The sequence below is a fragment of the Pimephales promelas genome, chromosome 22, assembly GCF_988280905.1.
Source record: "Pimephales promelas chromosome 22, fPimPro1.hap1.1, whole genome shotgun sequence".
Lineage (NCBI taxonomy): Eukaryota > Metazoa > Chordata > Actinopteri > Cypriniformes > Leuciscidae > Pimephales > Pimephales promelas.
In genome coordinates, this window is record NC_142790.1 from 23,937,778 (window position 1) to 23,957,811 (window position 20,034).

Sequence of the window (20,034 nt, forward strand, 5' to 3'; positions counted from 1 at the left end):
AGTAAGAGGTCGACAAGTCAGGAAAGAGGAAGTGTGAATGCTTTCCAGCAGTTTACAGCTCTCTGCTCGAGGGCATGTGACACTGTGACTGGGGTTAGACAGCCAAGCAGACAGAAACACAGAGAGAGAGACACACACAATCTGGGATCAGCAAGAAACCTGATGAAACCCTTGCATGTAATCTTCAACTCCTGACATTTAAATCTTCTGCATACATGTCACACAGGTATACTAGCCTATAAGTACAACAAAAAAACATATCTGGAATCTGGAGAAATTGGAAAACTGTTAGATTTCACCTCTGCACAGTTCAGTGAGAGCATGGGTATCATCAATGCGTATCCTCGAGGACAGTCAGAGCACTTGACACACGCCTCCATATGTGTGTGGTGTTTGTTCTCATTCTGAGAGCCTAACACTTCACATCCCCACACACTCTTGACTAATAGCAGATGTCAGGTGCTGTAGTTCCTTTCAAAGAGCTCTGACACATCCCGACATTGTAGCGCTCAGGCCTGAACTGCTTCGAACACTCAACAAAACGATGATTCCTGGATACTATCATTCAGCGTGATGTGTCTTACATTCTGTCATGAGATTACATGGCTTGAGTAACACCTATTTCCAATACAGTTTGCTGTTAGCATTTGTTGCTATGCTAATATGTTACTCTAAACTGTATTAGTCTATTTTAATTAGACAGTACATTTTTTATATACTCATCAGCATTAAATGAAATATAATACAATCTCCAGGTTTTTCAAAAATGTGCCTATGTAGCCTAAACATGCTGTCTAGCTAGGCAGCTCACTATAGGTTTACAGACCGACCACCACAAACCCCCTCAAATGGTTTTCTACAACAACCACTCTGCATCCATTATTGAAAAACCTTGTCACTCGATACTCAATAAGCGCCACACATCCGCTCATGAACAAGAGCCTTGAAGGGCACTTCACCCTCAGGAGTGTGTCTGCATCTTTATAGGCTTTCTTGTTCAATCAATGTCCATAATATAAAGACTAAAAGTAGAAAAGACAGAGACGAATAAAGAGAGAGGCAAGCTGGCAAAGTGAGAGAAGACATTGATTATAGTTTTTCTACTTAGTGGCAGTGATATATTTAACTATGGAAATCCAATAGCAGTACAGATGCTCACTTTGTCTCTTTCTCTAAATGTTTTCTATTCCAAAGCATGAGTGGGTTTTGTTGTCTTCTGTTCTTGTTCTATCTCATCCAAAGCCTACAAGCATTCAACATACGTACAAACACACAGATCTAATCATTTACAGTGCTAAATATGATTTGAATGAAACCCCAGATAGCAAACTGACATTGAATCAACGTGGAAATATGACATCGAAACAACGTTGATCTGACATTGTTTTGCTCATCGAATTAAGGTTGAACCAACGTCAGACGCGTAATTTTTTCAAAACTAACGGAAAATCAACTTGAAATCAACGCGTTGTTTCAACGTTATGAAAGCAAACCAATTTTCGATTTCATTTAGCTTTGAAGAATGCCGCGTCTGACGTTGGTTCAACGTTAATTCGATGAGCAAATCAACGTTGTTTCAATGTCATGAGAGACGTCGTTTCCACGTTGATTCAATGTCAGTTTGCTGTCTGGGACAACATTTACAAGAACAAACAAGATTTACTGTTGAATAATTTCAACACAATTCCTCAGGAAATTCTGTCACTTCACCACTCAAGGTTCACCAAACTAACTGACATTAAGGAGAACTTCACCTAATCTGTACTCATTGGTTCCAACTTGCAAAGTCAGCCTGTGTGCAGTGAAAATGCAGAAGCAAATATTTGAACTTATATTTGAACTTATTTCCATTCATTTGTCAGCAGCATGTGGCTCAGAATAGAACAGAAGTGCTGATGATGGGATCACATGACTGATGTTTCAATAACATCATGGGATACAATATATCACATAAAGCTTGTAGGCAAAGTTCCCAGTTATGACATACAATGTAAGTCCCTAAAACTGCTTGTTTAAGACCAAATGATTTTCTACATGGAAAAAAAAACTTTTCTGAGCAGCAGCAAAATAGTTAAAGTCACCATTAGTTGTTATTTATTTAGGGTCATTAATATGGGTAAATATAATATTATATACAGTATATATATATATATATATATATATATATATAAAGAATAAAAAACTAGTAAAAAACACTAGTTGCATTAGAATTAAAGAGAAGATTGGTCTAGTGAATTGTTCACAGTAATAAAAAATAGCATGTATTACAAAAATAAGGTCAATTTTTCCCCATGATGCCCCAGGGGGATTTTCCATGAAATGAACCTGATAAATATTAGGCTACTTAACTTGGCAATAAATCCATTTCATATAATTGAAATAATAAGTCATAATTAGCCATTTAGTAAAGAGAGATTACGTTTCTGCTCTGATAATAAGTGGATGAATAGATAAGACAGATGGATATATGAGAAAGGAGGAGGTTTATGAATGGAATGATTTAGTTGAGCTGTCACTGTGGCTGTAAACATACAGACAAACATCGATCAAGCTTACAGCCCTGCAGCACAAAAGCTTATTACTGGAGATCAATCGTTACAATCTATCAGTCAGTGAGAAAACACATCATCACACCAGGCAACCGGACAGCACAAAGATGGAAAATAAAATAAATTGAAAAGAAAACGTGAGAAATTTTTAAGTGGAGATCTATTTAATTTTCAGTGAACATTCTAATTTGCTCGTGAAAACTTGATACAGATAAATATATTTATTTTAGAAGCTATTTTACAGTGACCTACTGTATCCACGTTATGTTATTCCACACTTCATATTTCCAACAATATTTGTGCTACACTTGTGATAAAACAAGGGTTGGCAGATTTGCCCACAGCGAGTGTCAGAAGAATGAGACAGATGTTTTGTCAGTCATGTGGAAAAAATTTGGTGATGTCTTACAGAGTGTCTAAATGTGTGTGTGAAGACTTTTCCCCTTCTGTGCTTATGAATACATACACAGAGACAATATGAGATAAAAGAATCAACAGATGTGCGTGCACGGGATGCAGCTGTGGACAAGATCAGATGACATAAGCTCTACTAAATGTCTGATAGTGAACCATCTAAACATTGCATTGCAGGGTGAAGCGTATATGAGCCCCTTGCATGCACAACAAAGATAATATTTATTTGCCAAAAAACACATTAGCTCTAACTAGCTGGAAACATTTAGTTGAACTTTGAAGCCACGTCTATTTTTAAAGCATACTAGGATAAATAGGGAGGTGTAACACCTCAAACGAGCGACGTTTAGTCAAATGGTCGATTTTGTCACTCCATTAGCCTTCTGAAATGAGTTTGGACGCAGCAGGGGTTGCATTTTTTGTCCATTTCCATGTTATTTAAAGACCCACTGAAGTGCCTTGGAGCGCGCAGCTTTGTACGATGTGTTGGCTAGTTTCCACTAAAACAGGAAGCTAAGGCAAGACATATTGAATTGCTCCTGCCCCTTTTCAAATAGCCAATAGCGTTTAGTTTACCTCACAGACTGCAATTCGTACTTGATGATATGTTAGATTCAATAGTAGAGGTGTGAATAAATTCTAGCCATTTCATTCTTAACCATCGTACCCTCGGAAAATCGAATAACACTCAAGCGTTTGAGCAACCCAACACACATCTTCAACCCATATTGCTCTGTGACATGTCAATGCCGGTGTGGTGAAGAGATGAGTCCCACCTTAGGACCCAAGCGATCCAATTGGTTCAAAGCTAGTTTTATGGGTAAATGCTTTAGTGCCTGGTTACAAATTAGAGAAAATCAGTTTATTATAAGAGACGTTTGAAGTACGTTATAAGGAGTCATAAATTTAACTCATATGTTTCATACACTATTACATAACCGAAGCTGTAGATTGTAAATTTAAACATTTCTCGTTCTTATTGTTTTTTAGTTAGCTTACATAGTAGCATAGCATTTATCCGCGGCAAACGTCAGAATGACTAGCCGAGTTAAGGCTGTTCCAGGCGGGCTAGCTAGATGTGCTGCTGATCCCTGGTTCTGACAACTCCGAAAACGTCAGAACAATGTTTTAAAAAAGGCGCAATCTTTATAAATAAACCACAGATTTGAGCTTTAAACAACTACCCAGATAGCAAACTGACATTGAATCAACGTGGAAATATGACTTCGAAACAACGTTGATATGACATTGTTTTGCTCATCGAATTAACGTTGAACCAACGTCAGACGCGTCATTCTTTCAAAACTAACGGAAAATCAACTTGAAATCAACGCGTTGTTTCAACGTTATGAAAGCAAACCAATTTTCGATTTTTATATAGCTTTGAAGAATGCCGCGTCTGACGTTGGTTCAACGTTAATTCGATGAGCAAAATCAACGTTGTTTCAATGTCACGAGAGACGTGGGACATGAGAAGATGTGATGAGAAGCTGACGTCCGAGGTGATATCATAAAAATCCGTGATCCATTCAAGTTTTGCATGCTTATATCTCAAAAATGCGATTTTTCAACGCATTCTCATTCTAGGGCGTCATATAGTGATGCTTTTGACCTTTCGTCTAAATCCAACGCATATGGCACCCTTTAGCGTCAATATAACACGCACAGAGTTTTGTTCGGTTTAGGGCTGGGATAGGGTTAGGGTTAGACCACTAGGAGGCGCCTTCTGGCCCATATATATCTGCGTCTCGTATTGATGCTAAAGGGTGCCATGTGCGTTGGATATAGACGAAATGTCAAAAGCGTCATTATATGACGCCTTGGGATGAGACCGGGCTGGAATTTTGCCATTGTTCTGGAACACAACAGCTTATTCATAACCTCAAGGTTAACATATTCATACTAAAATTCAGGGGGCCTTTAACAAAATCCATATCAAAAACAGCTATAGTTGATGGCATGCTGTTTACATGTTTACTTCCCTGAGAAATGAGAAATATTAAATGATCTCTCACAATATCACACTCATAATGTCTGCTGCTCACGTTTCACAGCAGGTGAGCGAGAGCTGAGAGGTCGCTGAGTTTGCATTAGGAGACCCTTTGGGATTTAGGGGCTCTTGACTATATTGATCAGTGCAGTACCAAGCCTAGGGCAAAACATCTGCCAGGGCCAATATGCTCTAATACACAATAATAATGCACAGTTAAAACTAGACACAGCTACGCCCACATACAGTCAATCCAACAAGCAAGCAAACTAATTTTTTAAAGATCTAATAGATTCTAGACAATCGTGCCACATCCCCTGCCATCATTCACTGATCTTTAATTTAAAGCTGAAGAGTGGACTAAATAAGAAGCAGGATGAGACGCAGACACTATTTATTACAGCAGATGAAGAGATCAGCATCTCGGAACATAATCAACTGAGACACAACGCTACAAAAAACACAGCCAGCGCACAGGCTAATGTCAGGAAAATCAAACACAACCCAGCTGCCTTTACCACATCTGAAGCTACTACACCATTAACTGTGACGGATGACTGTGGTACAAGAAAAATTGAAATCATGCCACTTTGATGATGCTTGGAAACAGAAACAGCAAATATGTCAGTGCATTGTGGGACGAGCGCAAAATGATTGTGTAACTTCGAGTTGAAAGTGAAAGTGTATCTTACCTTTCCGAAATCTCGAACGTCAAACAAATCGAAAGCCTCAAACAGCTCGCTCTTCTTCATCCCGAATATCTCTGAGCAGGCGTGCAAAAATGTCCTGATGTTCTTCAAGCAGAGGAACTAGACAGAAACGAAAGTCATATGTTATATTAAAGAGGCATTTTTAATCACCTTTAATGTTAATATTTGGTTTTTAAGTACCATTTTATATCAACATCTGATGAAGTGGGTACAAGCCTGTTCTTACCATATATTTATTTCAAGTGAATTTTTACTAATGAACTTAATCAAAAACATTTTAATGTACATACACATGCATTTACATGATCATAGCCAGTCATAAAAATATATTTAAACTGATTTTTTTATACTATGCCATTATAAAGTTAAATATTCTATACATGCATCCTATTCGTATTTACATAAAAACATCAGTTTTATTTAACAATGCATACATCAAAATAATAGTCAGTTTTCAAATAACATAAAGAAGAGGAAGTTATAAAATTTGTGTTTTGAGAGGGTTGCGAGTTCTACATTATATTCTAAATTCTACATTCTTTGTCTGAGAGAACTTTTTTAAATCTTACAAAAATCACCTTACCAGATTAAAAATGATTATGACTCAATATTTTTGTCAAACATTCCTAAATTCAATGAAAAATCAAGGCATTTGAGAACTATAACTACAAAACCACATTGGAGAACAAGACTAACCACAGAGTTATTTATTTAATTCTCCTTTCTTATTTCATGTGATATCTGCTCTGATTCATGACTAATGAGTTTACCAAACGGCAAACGACTGGCGAACATCCAAACACATTCATTTATAAAGTGAAATGAGATGAGTCTCAAACACAAGCTGTTGCATTAAGCTGACACCTGTGTTGACTCATGACCACAGCTCTCTTATAAAACGGATACTTTATCAGAACTCTAGATCCAGAATCTTATCATCTGACCACAAAACTCCACGGCAACTACAAGCTATCAAAAACCATAACTCACTGAATCATACTAAAGATTTGACTTCTTTTGGTCTTTTGAGTGAAAACAATTGCAGTAATGTTACATAAGTCAGTATTAAGTATTGGTATACAAGTCTGCAGTATTTATTATTGCATTTTATTATTTAAAAAAAACGTACAGTTAAAAGATAAATTACTAACCATCGGATACTAACCACACACCTGCACCAGTCATTTATAACTAAGAATGGTTTATTTAAATGATCCCTTATTCATTTTTAATTTATTATTAAAACCAATAATAAAAAATACAATGTATTTTTTAATTATTAATAAAACATTAATTTAAAAAAAACTAAGGTAACACTTTACAATAAGGTTCCATTTGTTATCATTAACTACATTAACTAACAATGATGAATATGCTTTAAAGCATTTCTTAATCTCAGTTACTGTTCATTTCAACATTTACTAATAAATTATTAAAATCAAAATATGTATCTGTTAATAAATTGAATAGAGTTGAACAGTTTTAAGACCAAACCTGTGATGGAAATACACATTATATTACAAAAGTATACACTGTAAAAAAAAACACTTAAAAAAATAAGTAACCTGGTTGCCTTAAAATTTTAAGTTTTTAAGAACTGGAAAAAGTGAGTTAATACAACGAAGGAGATTGATTTAATCATCAGAAACTCAAAATAATAAGTTATCTGAACTAAATAAATTATTTAATATGTATGTGATAAATGTTGTGATAACAAATCTTGAAAATATTTGTTTACAGTGTATGTAATATTTAATGTTTAACGTAAGTAATTGAAGTAATTTATTACTAACTACTTGTTTATTAAACTAAAATCAATGTTACATTTGCAATCGTGAGAATATTCAGCAAAATTTGTGTTCTAAATAAAAAAACACAACATTTTTTTCCTCAACAAAAGACGGGCAGTGCGAGTCTCAACCAGAAATACATTATCATTATCAATCGCTGTTTATGTAATAAAATCAGAATCATTCTGGCGATTCAATGCTTCACTGGTTATTTGACGGACATTGTGTCCGTCAGACTGGAGAAATTTTAGCGGTAATGTGAATATTTAAGACCCATCGAACCTGAATTTCAGGCACTTTAATCCTTTTTTTATTAGGAAAACTTTATTTCAGATATTTTAAGACTTTTAAGGACCGCGGCCACGATGTTGTAAAGTTAATATCTGTAATTTCCAAGTCCAGTATATCCAAAATGCCTGAGTGACATCAGACACAGGAAATTTTCATCAACAACAGTGCAGCAATTTGTTCTCTCAATAACCCAGAAAACACTGATTATAATCTTAATGGATGTCCCGTCCGTCATGGTCTGCAGATCAGCACCTTTACCCTCTCGCTGGGCACGTTCACAAGAATGTGTCCGTTTCTACCAGTTATATTATCACCCGCCATCTGTCGGTGGCCGTGCGTCGCCCGTCAGGCTCTTGTAAAAGAGTTTGACATCTTGCTTCAAAGCCAAGTTTTTATTTTAAGCAACAAGAGGAAGTGAAAGCATCAAGAGTCTCTATGTTTTGTGCTGCACCTGTGATTTCATGAAACACAAAGTGCTCACTCGCATTATTATGTAAAACTATAACCTCTGAGAGCAAGGACGCTCAACCCATCAGACTTGTCCTCTGGCATTTAATGTGTAGAAAACATCAGTCTGGCAAATTCATAAGGAATGCTTTTTCTTGCATACAAACTAATAAGTCTTATCTGCGAGAAGCAGATCAAAAGCGACACATGCACCGCCTCTCAGTTCCCATTCCCCCTCTACAGATGACTTAACCAGAGGCCTAGGGCTGCACTTATGCACAGATAAGACAAGCAAATGTTCAGCGAGCAAATCTATTTGACTGTTTACACTTGTTTGGTTTTAACACATTATCAGAAGGGCACATCTCGCGGTTGCCCTGAAGTCTTTAGGAGTCCTGCAGGGTCTGAAGGAAGCTAGATAGAAACAGGAGGAAGAGTGAGCGATACAGAAAAAATGAAGACAAACATTTAAGACATGATGTGCCTACACTTTCAGTGCTGTTTTCTGCCTCGGACCCGTCCTGCTAAACCTAACACATCTATCCTGGTGGATACTGCCACTGCACAGTCGGATCTCTGCGGGAAACTCGAGAGATATCTTTCCCTACTTCTCCTGAAGGGCGTACTGAGACTAATACTGAATGGATAGCATTTCACCCATAATAAATACCATGTGTGTAACAGAAAGCTAGATGGCTTTGAAGGTACTGATTCAGATTTAAAAGGGATACATACCATAAAAAAATGTATGGATTAAGTAAAAGAGTGTGATATAGAGTATGGGAATTGAGAGCTTCTTATTTTGCATGACATATTGTTTTCTGCAAAGCTAATGACTGCTTAAAACAGGCTCAGATCAAGTTGTTGACCAGTTCATACTTAAAGATTAGGGTTGGGGTTTAATAAATAGATCAAGTTGAGTTAACTTATTGTCAAGACCACTAAAAAAAACAAGTTGAGCCAACTTAAAAAAATGCGATAAGTTGCCTTACGTACAACTTAAAAAAGTTAGTTCAACTTTTTTTTTTTTTTTACAGTGTGACCACAACAAGCTGATTTGACTGCGATAGGGGGGTTAGGGTTAGCAAAAAGTCGAACCCCCACGGTTGAAATCTCGTTCCGGTTGTTCCCCTCGCTGCGGCCCCTAATGCCCTCGGTAGGTCATGGTAGGTCAAGTAGGTCATCCTGGACATTTTTCGCCTACAGTTTTTAGAATATGTTTTTAGACATACTACTCTGTTGGCGTAGTGTTTTTCGCAAGCTAATAGTAGGGAAGTATTCAATTTCAGACGCAGCAATTCTCTGGTAGCAAAGATGTCAATTCTATTGGTAGTTTCCAAATGCAAAGAGGTTAGCTAATCATAACAGAGCTATTTCACAAGCAGACGTCTTAAAGGTACAGTAGCAAACACAACATGTGTCTGAAAGACAATGAAACTACAGCACTTTGCAACTCATTTAGTGCAAGAAACCCGAATTTATAATAAAATGCTATAAAACGTGGATTATATGGCTCCTTTAAAGTCCAAGGGCAGAGTGCTCACATTAGTAAAGCTTTCAAGATGAAGGCTGTAGCTTTACAATTATTCACCGAAATTGATTCTAGGAAAGTCCTGACATCCTCTTAACAAGGAAGGTTCCGACGGCACAAAAAAATCTCATTCAGAAGAATAAGGAACTCAACGGTGTTGTAAATCAGTGGCTTCGGGCACTTTTACAGTGTTACGTCCTGTGTGGAGGGCACCAGCTGTGAGCAGCTACTACCCTTGGTTTAACCAAGCAGACGGCCAAACAAGCTGTCTTGTCAATGTCAAAACAACGAAGCATCAGTCTGCAAAGATGCTTTATTAAAACTGTGTGCAAGAGAGCACTGTGGGTAGAAAGAGACCCAGAGCATCAACTTGACAGTCAGCAGGACATGCTACAGTAGCAACAAAATATGCCTTGTGTTGTGTTCAATACATTTATGAGCTCTATTTATCTGACATCTGTGATATGGATTGCAGTGGTTTTATGAATTGTAAACGTAGTCTGTAAATGCTCTCCAAAGCCGCTTAACAACTGATAAAATCTCCATTTAGCACTATCGATGCTAACAACAATGGTGGAGTAGAGGGGTTATGCGCCATTCAGAATTCAACTGGGAATGCTTTTTATGTTGTAATTAAACTCCTGAATTTGAACAGAGGTAAACAGCATACAAAATTGCACTTTGAATTTGAATGCAATTGTAATGATGTATGTAATGATGATGCATGCAAAGATAGATAGATAGATAGATAGATAGATAGATAGATAGATAGATAGATAGATAGATAGATAGATAGATAGATAGATAGATAGATAGATAGATAGATAGATAGATAGATAGATAGATAGATAGATAGATAGATAGATAGATAGATAGATAGATAGATAGATAGATAGATAGATAGATAGATAGATACACTTGTGTTCGCATCTTATGGGATTCTATATGAAATATTTCAGCTGTGCGTAGCATTTTCTCATAGCAGTCTCATATTCTAACCCCCAAGAAATCGATGTTGACCTTGGATACATGCATTCTATAGATTTTCTTGGCGTATTTCTGATGCAACAACAGTTTGATCTTATTAAGTATGGATGCTTGCTCTAAAGCGCACATGGGTAAAACGGACAGGAGAGGCAGAGGATAAACACTAGCTGGTGGCTAAATTGTCATCACTGGCAGATCCGTGGTGAATTGCCCTTCACAGGGCAGTGCACACACGGGTTACTGCACACCACACTGGGAGAAGTGAACCGTCAGGGCAATGTGAGAGATGGTCAGTATCACAGCCTGTGCTACCACAAACAGAAGAACAGCACAAAATATGTCATGTAACAAAACACACTAATACTGTTTCGCACAATGCACCATGGTCCTTCCATTCTAAACAGCCCAAAAGCAATATCAAAAGAAACTTTTTTCTCACACAAAATAGACACATCTGGACACCACTCTCTAAATTAAACAAACACATAAACACACTTATCCTTATTGTTATTTTGATTACATAGTATGATATGCGTGTGCATTTACAGTAAAAAAGACTCAATTAAATATAATCAAATGTGATGTCATTTTTTTACTAGATGTCTTTTAATATTTTACTATAAAAGTACATGCATTGAATACACGCATGAATTATTTTAAAATTATATTATAGTTCAATAGTTTTACTGTAAATGATACATTACTCGATTTGTAATAATACATGTCACCCTGAAAAAGTGACATTTGATTATAGTTAATTGAAATTAAGTTTACTTACTATTTCAACAATATTTACTATAAAAGTTCAGGTATTGTCTAACTGGTAAATGTGCATAATGTACTGTCCCATAAAATGTACCATAGCACATTTAGACTACAAATCTGGTCCATGCTGTAGGGCACATACCAGGTTATGTTTGTGTACCAGTGTAATTTGTACCAGAGAATGTCTAATTGAAGAGAATTGGCTTTATGTCGAGCGTCACGTGACCAAACCGGAAAACAGGTCTCATCGCATCCGCTTGTCAGAGAAAGTGTTAACGGCCGTAAGAACTGACTACGATATCTATGGATTTTTAAGGTAATCAGCTAACCTAACTAGTTCACTCTGTTATTGACGTTTTATTCCATTTAAATATCTAAACTTTACTGTGAAGAAGAAAAATATAAAACGTTTAAATATCAATCTGCACATGTGAGGGACATTGGTTATCACCTCCTTTTAAGTTATCTTGAGTAAAACCGCAAAAAAATCATGAAGCACATACAAAAGACCTGGACCGGAAGCGATGCGACCTGTTTTACAGAATGCGGAAGTAAGTTGTGCATAGAGCCTATTGGCACTGGCTGGTTACTTCCGGGTTGTGGACTGGCTGCAGTAACGTGTTTCTGTCCATGCGGGGGCGCTCGCGGTCGAGTGCAGAATGAATGGGAGTCAATGGGGTTTCACCCCCAGAAATCCACTTTTCTCAGGATTTAATTTTTTGTCAAGTAATTTGAAAGTTGCATTCAAAAGGGAGGGCTACGAAAATACACTCAGCTGAAAATTGCATTTTTAAGTTCACTTATCTGTTCTAAAAATCCGTTCAAAAATGTGATGACGTCACACAATAGCAGAATGCTAGCGTGTTCCGGCCAACAACAGCCTAGCCTGTAAGAAATCAAAAGGACATAAGTACTCGTTCATTCGACTTTTGGCCTATAATCTATATTGAACTTGCGGAATCAACAATAAAATCTATTTTGATTTAACGACAGGTGGTGAAAGAGACACATTTAGCCGTTTAGCCCCATAGACTCCCATTCATTCTGCACTCGCCCGCGATCACCTCCACTGGAATTCTAATGGAACTGCAACCAAGATGATACACAACGGGGCTAATAGGAAGTGCCAAGGCTCTCCGTTAGACGGGCTCTGTTTGTACTTCTAAAGGAGAAAGGCACTTTGCTTTGTGGCTTCCTCAAACTTGCACTTCCACATTTCACATTTCAAACCTGTCCATTAAGCTTCTATGCAATTTGTACTTCTAAATTGTCATCTATGACAATTCATGTGATAAGTTTTGGCACATTGTGTGTCTGAATGCACTTTAACTGCACTCAAAATGTCAATTCTCTTATTTTATCTCAGGGGCTTCAATTTACAGATGCATCAGCACTTTTAAATGTAATTTGATATTAGTGCTTCTCTGGCATCCTGGTAAAATTCTTCTAGAGCCACTGACTGCATTTTTTCAGGCTCCCATTTATGGGCTATTTTTACCCTGACTGAGACAAGATAATGCCCATTTCATTGTACGCTGTGATGTCATTGCTCCGCTGAGGGTCTACTCTAAAGTAAAGGTTGCAGTACAGCTGCAGGATGTGTGCATGCATTTAAGTGAGCATCGCTGACTGATCACTTTCTACATGTAGTCATCATCAAAAAGGTCATTCTGCCATGTGAGCACAAAATAGGATATTGCTGTTTTATTGGCCACTTAAATGGATGCACAATTGGATACTGCAATTAAATCTCCTTATTAATGACCATCTCTGTTCACTTTAATGGCATCAGAGCAGACGGTAAATGCTTTTACAATGTCCCGAATACAATTCAAATCTCATAAGAGTGCTGGGAAGGTTTTCCAAACATAATTATCATGGATTTTCTGCAACAAAAGAGCTCTGCTCGAGAATGGAAATGTCTGCCTTCATTTACAAATCCTAATGCGTGCACGTGTCCCTTGGTGACCAGCATAATTTACACAAAAAAATCAATCTGTGCAGTTCAAATCTGAACTGTAAATGTGTGATTCACTCTGTCTATAGAGAGCATCTTTATTCATCCTGATCCTCAACCACTTACAGTAGAGCCTGTTACCTTGGTGACAGAACGAAAGGTCAGTTTCAACGAGAGAGAGAGAGAGCAATCTGACTGGACTTACTAGACCTTGCAAAGATTTGTGCCTCCTGAAAACGTGCATTAATATGCATGATGACATGCTGTTTGTGCATAGTTTTATTCGTGTAGCGTGATATAGTGACTTTCAGTGTTACTGAACATTCTTTAGGGATATGAACAAACCTTTAAGCCTGGGTATTAAATGATGGCATGTAACACCGTACTATTTGTGCTACTAACATGAATGAGGCTTTAAATATTGTGCTTATGCGCTTAACAGTACATATCCACACAGAGAACCTTAGCCTTAACCTTTAACCAACAGTCAGTAAAGGGCTGACAAGGCTCGTTCACATCAACTTTATTAATGGAGCGCTGCACTTTTGTCGTCTTCTACTTTAAATGCTTGTGGTCTGATTGATTGTCAATGTTTTTATCATTCATCAGCTGAAAAAAATAGATTTGAAAGTGATTCCAATTATATAATTTATCTGTTCCATTGTCGTTGTGGTGTGAACTCTTTATATTCTTTCATATTTAGAATGATTTTTAGCACTATATCTTTATTGTTATAGTTATCCTTGGCATGAACGGGCCTTTAGAGCAAAAACATTTGGGGGAAAAATCTAATTGTGTGATTTTTCTACGGTTGAAGAGTGGATTAAAAAAAAACAGGTTTGCTGTGCTTGTTTGTCGGGCTGCACAATTTGGTCAAAACTTTTCTGTTAATATATCAATATTCCTACAAATTAATAATAATAATAACACATTATAAGCAGAGATGAATTTGTGTAGAGCAGTATTTATTGCGATTCGGGAACCGATACACTCCGAGACTAAAAACACTGGGTAATCTGTGTAATTGAACACAGTGCAGTGCTTCACTATGCAAAACATTTTTGGTAACACTTTAGAATACGGTTCCTTCGTTAATGAATAACTACACAAGAACTAATGAGTAACACAATATTAACAATCTAGTAACTTATATTAACTAACAAGAAACTCTGATTAACGAACTAGTAAGTAATACTAGACGAAAGTGGTAGTTCACTATTAACACAGACGAAAGTGGTAGTTCACTATTAAGTAATCAATAACTACTATTTTTTAATACTTCCCAGAGAACTACTGAAAAACTTTATTAACAATCTAATAACTACTATTAACTAAAAGAAACTCTTATTAACGAATTAGTAAGTAATAGCTCACAGAGGAAAGTGTTACTAGATACTTCTGTGGGAATTACTAATTATTTGGATTCGTATTATAAAGTGAAGATCATTGGAACTAACTAGTAATTACTCAAGTGTTACTACATGATCTAGTCATGATTTGTGCAATTGTTTGAGATTTTTGGTGAACTTTAGTAACTTTTAGAAAATGTCTTTAGTAACACTTGAGTAATTACTAGTTAGTTCCAGTGATCTTCACTTTATAATACAAATCCAAATAATTAGTAATTCCCACAGAAGTATCTAGTAACACTTTCCTCTGTGAGCTATTACTTACTAATTCGTTAATAAGAGTTTCTTTTAGTTAATAGTAGTTACTAGATTGTTAATAAACTTTTTCAGTAGTTCTCTGGGAAGTATTAAAAAAATAGTAGTTATTGATTACTTAATAGTGAACTACCACTTTCGTCTGTGCGCTATTACTTACTAGTTCGTTAATCAGAGTTTCTTGTTAGTTAATAATAGTTACTAGATTGTTAATATTGTGTTACTCATTAGTTCTTGTGTAGTTATTCATTAACGAAGGAACCGTATTCTAAAGTGTTACCACATTTTTTAACAGATCATTAGTCTATTATTTGATCTCGTCTAGACTACTGTAACTCTTTATACTATGGTGTGTAAGCCAATCCTCTCTAATGTGTCTACAGATGGTCCAAAATGCTGTTGCGAGGTTGACAGGCAGATAAAGGTTCGATTACATCACATTGCACCCCTTCTTGTCTCGCTAAACTGGCTACCGGTTAAAATCAGAATTATTTTTAAAATTCTAACTCTCTTAATTATCAAGCACAAGCAATTTCTATCCATAAACCAAACAGGACATTAAGATCCTGTAATTTAGATTGTGCTGCTCTACTGACAACCACTCACAACACATATCCAAAACGTCTCAGGTTGCGACTGTAACCTATGTTCCCTGAGAATAGGGAACGAGACAATGCGTCAATGACGTATTGTTGAGTTCCCTTCGAAAGGGAACTGGACAGTAAGGCCCTGACATCGTGATGCGACTTTTGCATGAGCAAGCACAATCATATTTTCCTCAGAAAATTGAAATGTCTAGTTTATTCCTCTTGTACGCTATATCGCCAATGCATCTAGCCCGCCATCTGAAACGTACAAATCCACAGTCTGACACCGAGAATTACTTAAACAACCCTGAAGCTGTAACATAACTAAAACAGATGGCTGTTTCAAACATTCAAACACACACATATGATGCTCTGACCAGTCTCTGACCCCTTTAGGGTCTCATATGGAGCTTTTAACAGACTGTAAAATACACTATATGTGTTATTTAAGGAGGACAGATTCTCCATGGCATGGACACTAATCATAAAAAATTTAAGAATATATTTGAAAAACGGCCCAGAATCTGTCATGTACATTTTGTAAATCACATCGTATTACAGGAAAAAATCAAAAACTGAGACAGTGTTCAGACAGGAGCTTGTTGCTTGACTGTTTCACTGAAAAAAGAGACAGATCTGAGCCACAAGAGGTTCTGATGTTTCACCGTGGCTCAGTCAAGGGTCTTTAGAAGACGTTTAGTTTCATTTCCTTCCTCCATCCCATTTCCTCATTTCCCCAGCGAGCGTCAATGCTCGGAAACTATCTGCCCAACAAGTGGGCGTCAACATTCGTGTTTCCCCCTCCAAACTAGAGATGAGACAGTGACTATCTGGCATTACAATGAACGTGTGAAATACTCACTTGCCAGGCTTTTTATTTTTTAAGTTTTATGTACCTAGTAACAAAAGTAAAAGCGTTACATACAGTATTTGCATATGTACTGTAGTTAAACCTCACAAAATTTACTCTCACTGACATCTGTTGATATCTAAGTTCTGACGCCCTGCCAAACACCTGTTGCCATTTCCTTCCACTCTTCACAAAAGTGCACATGTTAAACGGAAGACACCCATTACCCAGCCACTGTCTGATCAACGCAGTGCGTGAGAAAGGCACTTGGCTTTGTGGCTTCCTCAAACTTGCACTTCCACATTTCAAACCTGCCCATAAAGCTACTGTGTTCTAAACCTGTACTATATGTAGGCCCAGATAGAATCCGCAGACTGCCGTTTCATTTCTATGATGGTGATAAGCCTATATAATATAATAGGTTAAATAATAAATTATTCATAAAATATATTAAATTATATAAATAAATTGTAAAATAAATTAAAATATAAACCAAAATGAAAAATAAATATTACTATTTTAACTGTAGGCTACACACAAAACCGAGGGCTACCTCGGTATTTTGGTACTACCGAGCCCAAAATTTTGAACAACAGTGTAATTATTGTAATAGCCTATTTAGGCCATCAGAAAACTAACTTTGCCATCATATATATATATTATAAAATGGTTAGTTCGAATCCTTGATTCTGATTGGTCAAGAGCTGTGCTTTATTCACAATAAAACACGGCTATGACCGCTTCACCCAACGGTTCTATTGATCGCTGCGCAACACTGCAGTTCTATGTTGTTTTTATTTGAGCTTTCCTGCATATTACACATTGGAACGTTGTTGCTGTTCACGGTCAGGGACTATTTTTTCTAGCGGAAGGAAGGCTTTTAGTGATTTTACTTCAAGAAAGTTGCAGTAATACATTGTTTTTTACTTTGATATCGTGTGGCAACCATTTTATAAAAGCAATAAGGTACTCGAGGCAAGTGCTGTATTGTGAATAAGTAACGGCTGAAGGGGTTGCAGGCACTCCGCTTCGCGTCATGCCTAACAATGCCCTTCAGCCGTTACTTTTCACGATAAAGCACAGCCTCTCGTACCTTATTGCTTACATACTGTATAAACTTGTGAGGTAACGCAACACTGCTTCACTTGGTCTAACGTTACATTATCACACTAAACGACATTTAAATGTGCGTTGAAAGTTATAATGTTATACTACGTGTTAGTTCGTTTGCTATACGAAACTAGCAGTAAGCTAGATCCACATTAGAATAACAGTTGACCATATTCTAACATTTCATCATGTTGAGCTAACATTATATAACATTGGTTTGTTTATGTACATTTACTCACCTGTCTAATAAAGCTGTCAAGTCATGACTCGTGAATCTACGTCAAGTCCAAGTTAGTCGCGGACGTGGATCTCTCGGCATCTCAAAAATGCCACGCTTATATTGATCCTCATTTTATTTCTCCTTGTTTGTCCCAAAGTCTGCTTGCCATGGTCTTTGTTTGAAAGAAACAAGAACTGCGTGCCACTAAATGTTACGCACTACGCAGTTGTCCACGTCTGTCGCCATGGTTACGTCATGCCTATAGCAGTATTAATCGAAACCGAGGATAACGCGGATATTGCGTCATTGACAGGTAATTTTTTAAAAAAATTTAAATTGGAATTTCTCTGAAATAAAAAAATCTTTGAAGGCTTTTAGGATATTGTAAGTACACAACTGCATTTATTACAAAATTCTTACATATTGTACCTTTAATTGAACAGCTATTAGGCTTGTTCAACTTGAACCAGCGCTGCACTGCACAGACCAATCACTTTATGACATCAAATTACAGCAAAAGCGATTCAAAAGCATATGGAGCCGTCAAAACAGTTGTGCAGTTAAATATATCTTTAATGGATAGAAAGTTCAAAAGAATATTATTTATTTAAAATATAATAATTAACAATGTAAACAATCTACGTCTAAAAAGTATTAAAGAAATCTTACGACCCCTGACTTTAGAATGGCAGTACAATTACACATATGTACATATATAGATATAATTAGTTTCAAGGTATCTTCCTCAAAATTGCCTGTCTAAAATAGTGTAACTCCTCCATCCCACAAAACCTCTTTCCCCGAACATCAACATTAATGCAGAAATTTCAGGGTCGAATTATATTCACAATATTTTATGTTTTAATTACACGCCTTTTTTGGGGTGAAGAGAAAACCAAAGTGCCCATTGGGCCCTGGAGGTGCTCTGATGAGGTGAGGGGGGGGGACTCCAGCTTTTAGTTTGGTCTCATCACTGCTTTTGTCTGATATGTTCCCCTGGGACGGCTGCGTCTGTGTCCCATGTGCTGTAATGAGTCTTTGATAAAATAGCTGCCAAAAACGTCATGAATAATTCATGCAAGGATTCAGATGTTGCCCTTTAGAGATGGAAATTTCACCTCCACGCACAAAACACTGGTTTACACAGACCATTTGCTCATTTTCTTTCCCTTTTTTGCATATGTTAGTTCACTATGGAGTTCTTTCTTTGGTGAATGGAAACAAATCTACGCATGTCAGTGCAGATGAAAATCATCAGATAAAAAACAAACAAACTATGATATAACAAACCAAATGAAAACAAAGCAGCCTGTCTGATGTAACCAGAAGCAAGGGGATGCCTCAAAGCCAGATTGACATTTGCTGTCATTTTGATCATATATCAAACTTCCACAGAATATTTATATAATGTATTTAACATCGTGTTTTTAATTGTCAGTAAACCAGTGAACCGAACAAGGCCTGTGTTTTGAAAACTAAAAAAACGATTCTATTGACTTTTTTTGGAATCCGCTCACTGTGACTGAGCCACATTGACAAATGTAATGCAAAGTGTATGTGTGCCCGTCTAGTTATTGAGCATCCGTGTGCTTAAAAATAAGGTTTGTTAATAGTGACTGTGAATATTTGTCAGTTCTATGAAATGTCACTGTGTTGATGACAGCTTTCACCTCATGTGAGGAGGACATGAAATCAAGTCCAGACTTTGAGCAGATGGTGTTTCACAGACACATTTTAGAGGCCACTGTTTTCAATAAAGCAGCTTCCTGCAGACATTGAAACTAATCCTGTTCTCACCTGACAAGAGTACAGCGAACGAGACCAGACTAAAACAGCTTTCATCTGACACTGATCCTGACCGGAACCAAAAAGCTGTAGATTCGTGGTTTTGGTCAAACAATGCATTAAAAAGCACTATGTCCTATTAGGTTCAATTTAGGGCCGTCAAATCGATTAATCACTAGCATAAAAGTTTGTGTTTGCTTAATACAAGTCTGTGCATATATATATTTTTATATTTATATTTATCCTGACTATGTCTGTATTTATTATGAATATGTATACTGATACACAATACACACACATATACTGTATATTGACTACAAAGGAAAAATCTTAAATTAAAGGTGCACTCAATTATTTTATGTTTGTGTTAAACTAACATAATAGTTA

The 20,034-nt window shown here is 36.7% G+C and overlaps 1 protein-coding gene across 2 annotated transcripts in view; it reads right to left on the minus strand.

Moving 5' to 3' along the window:
• The window catches only part of vav3a (vav guanine nucleotide exchange factor 3a), a 69,099-nt gene that overhangs the window by 48,084 nt on the left and 981 nt on the right, over positions 1-20,034 (minus strand). For both annotated transcript variants that reach the window (XM_089125438.1, XM_089125439.1), the window contains exon 2: positions 5,646-5,762. In XM_089125438.1, the coding sequence (XP_088981564.1) occupies positions 5,646-5,762 (117 nt within the window). The remainder of the gene's footprint in view (positions 1-5,645; positions 5,763-20,034) is intronic.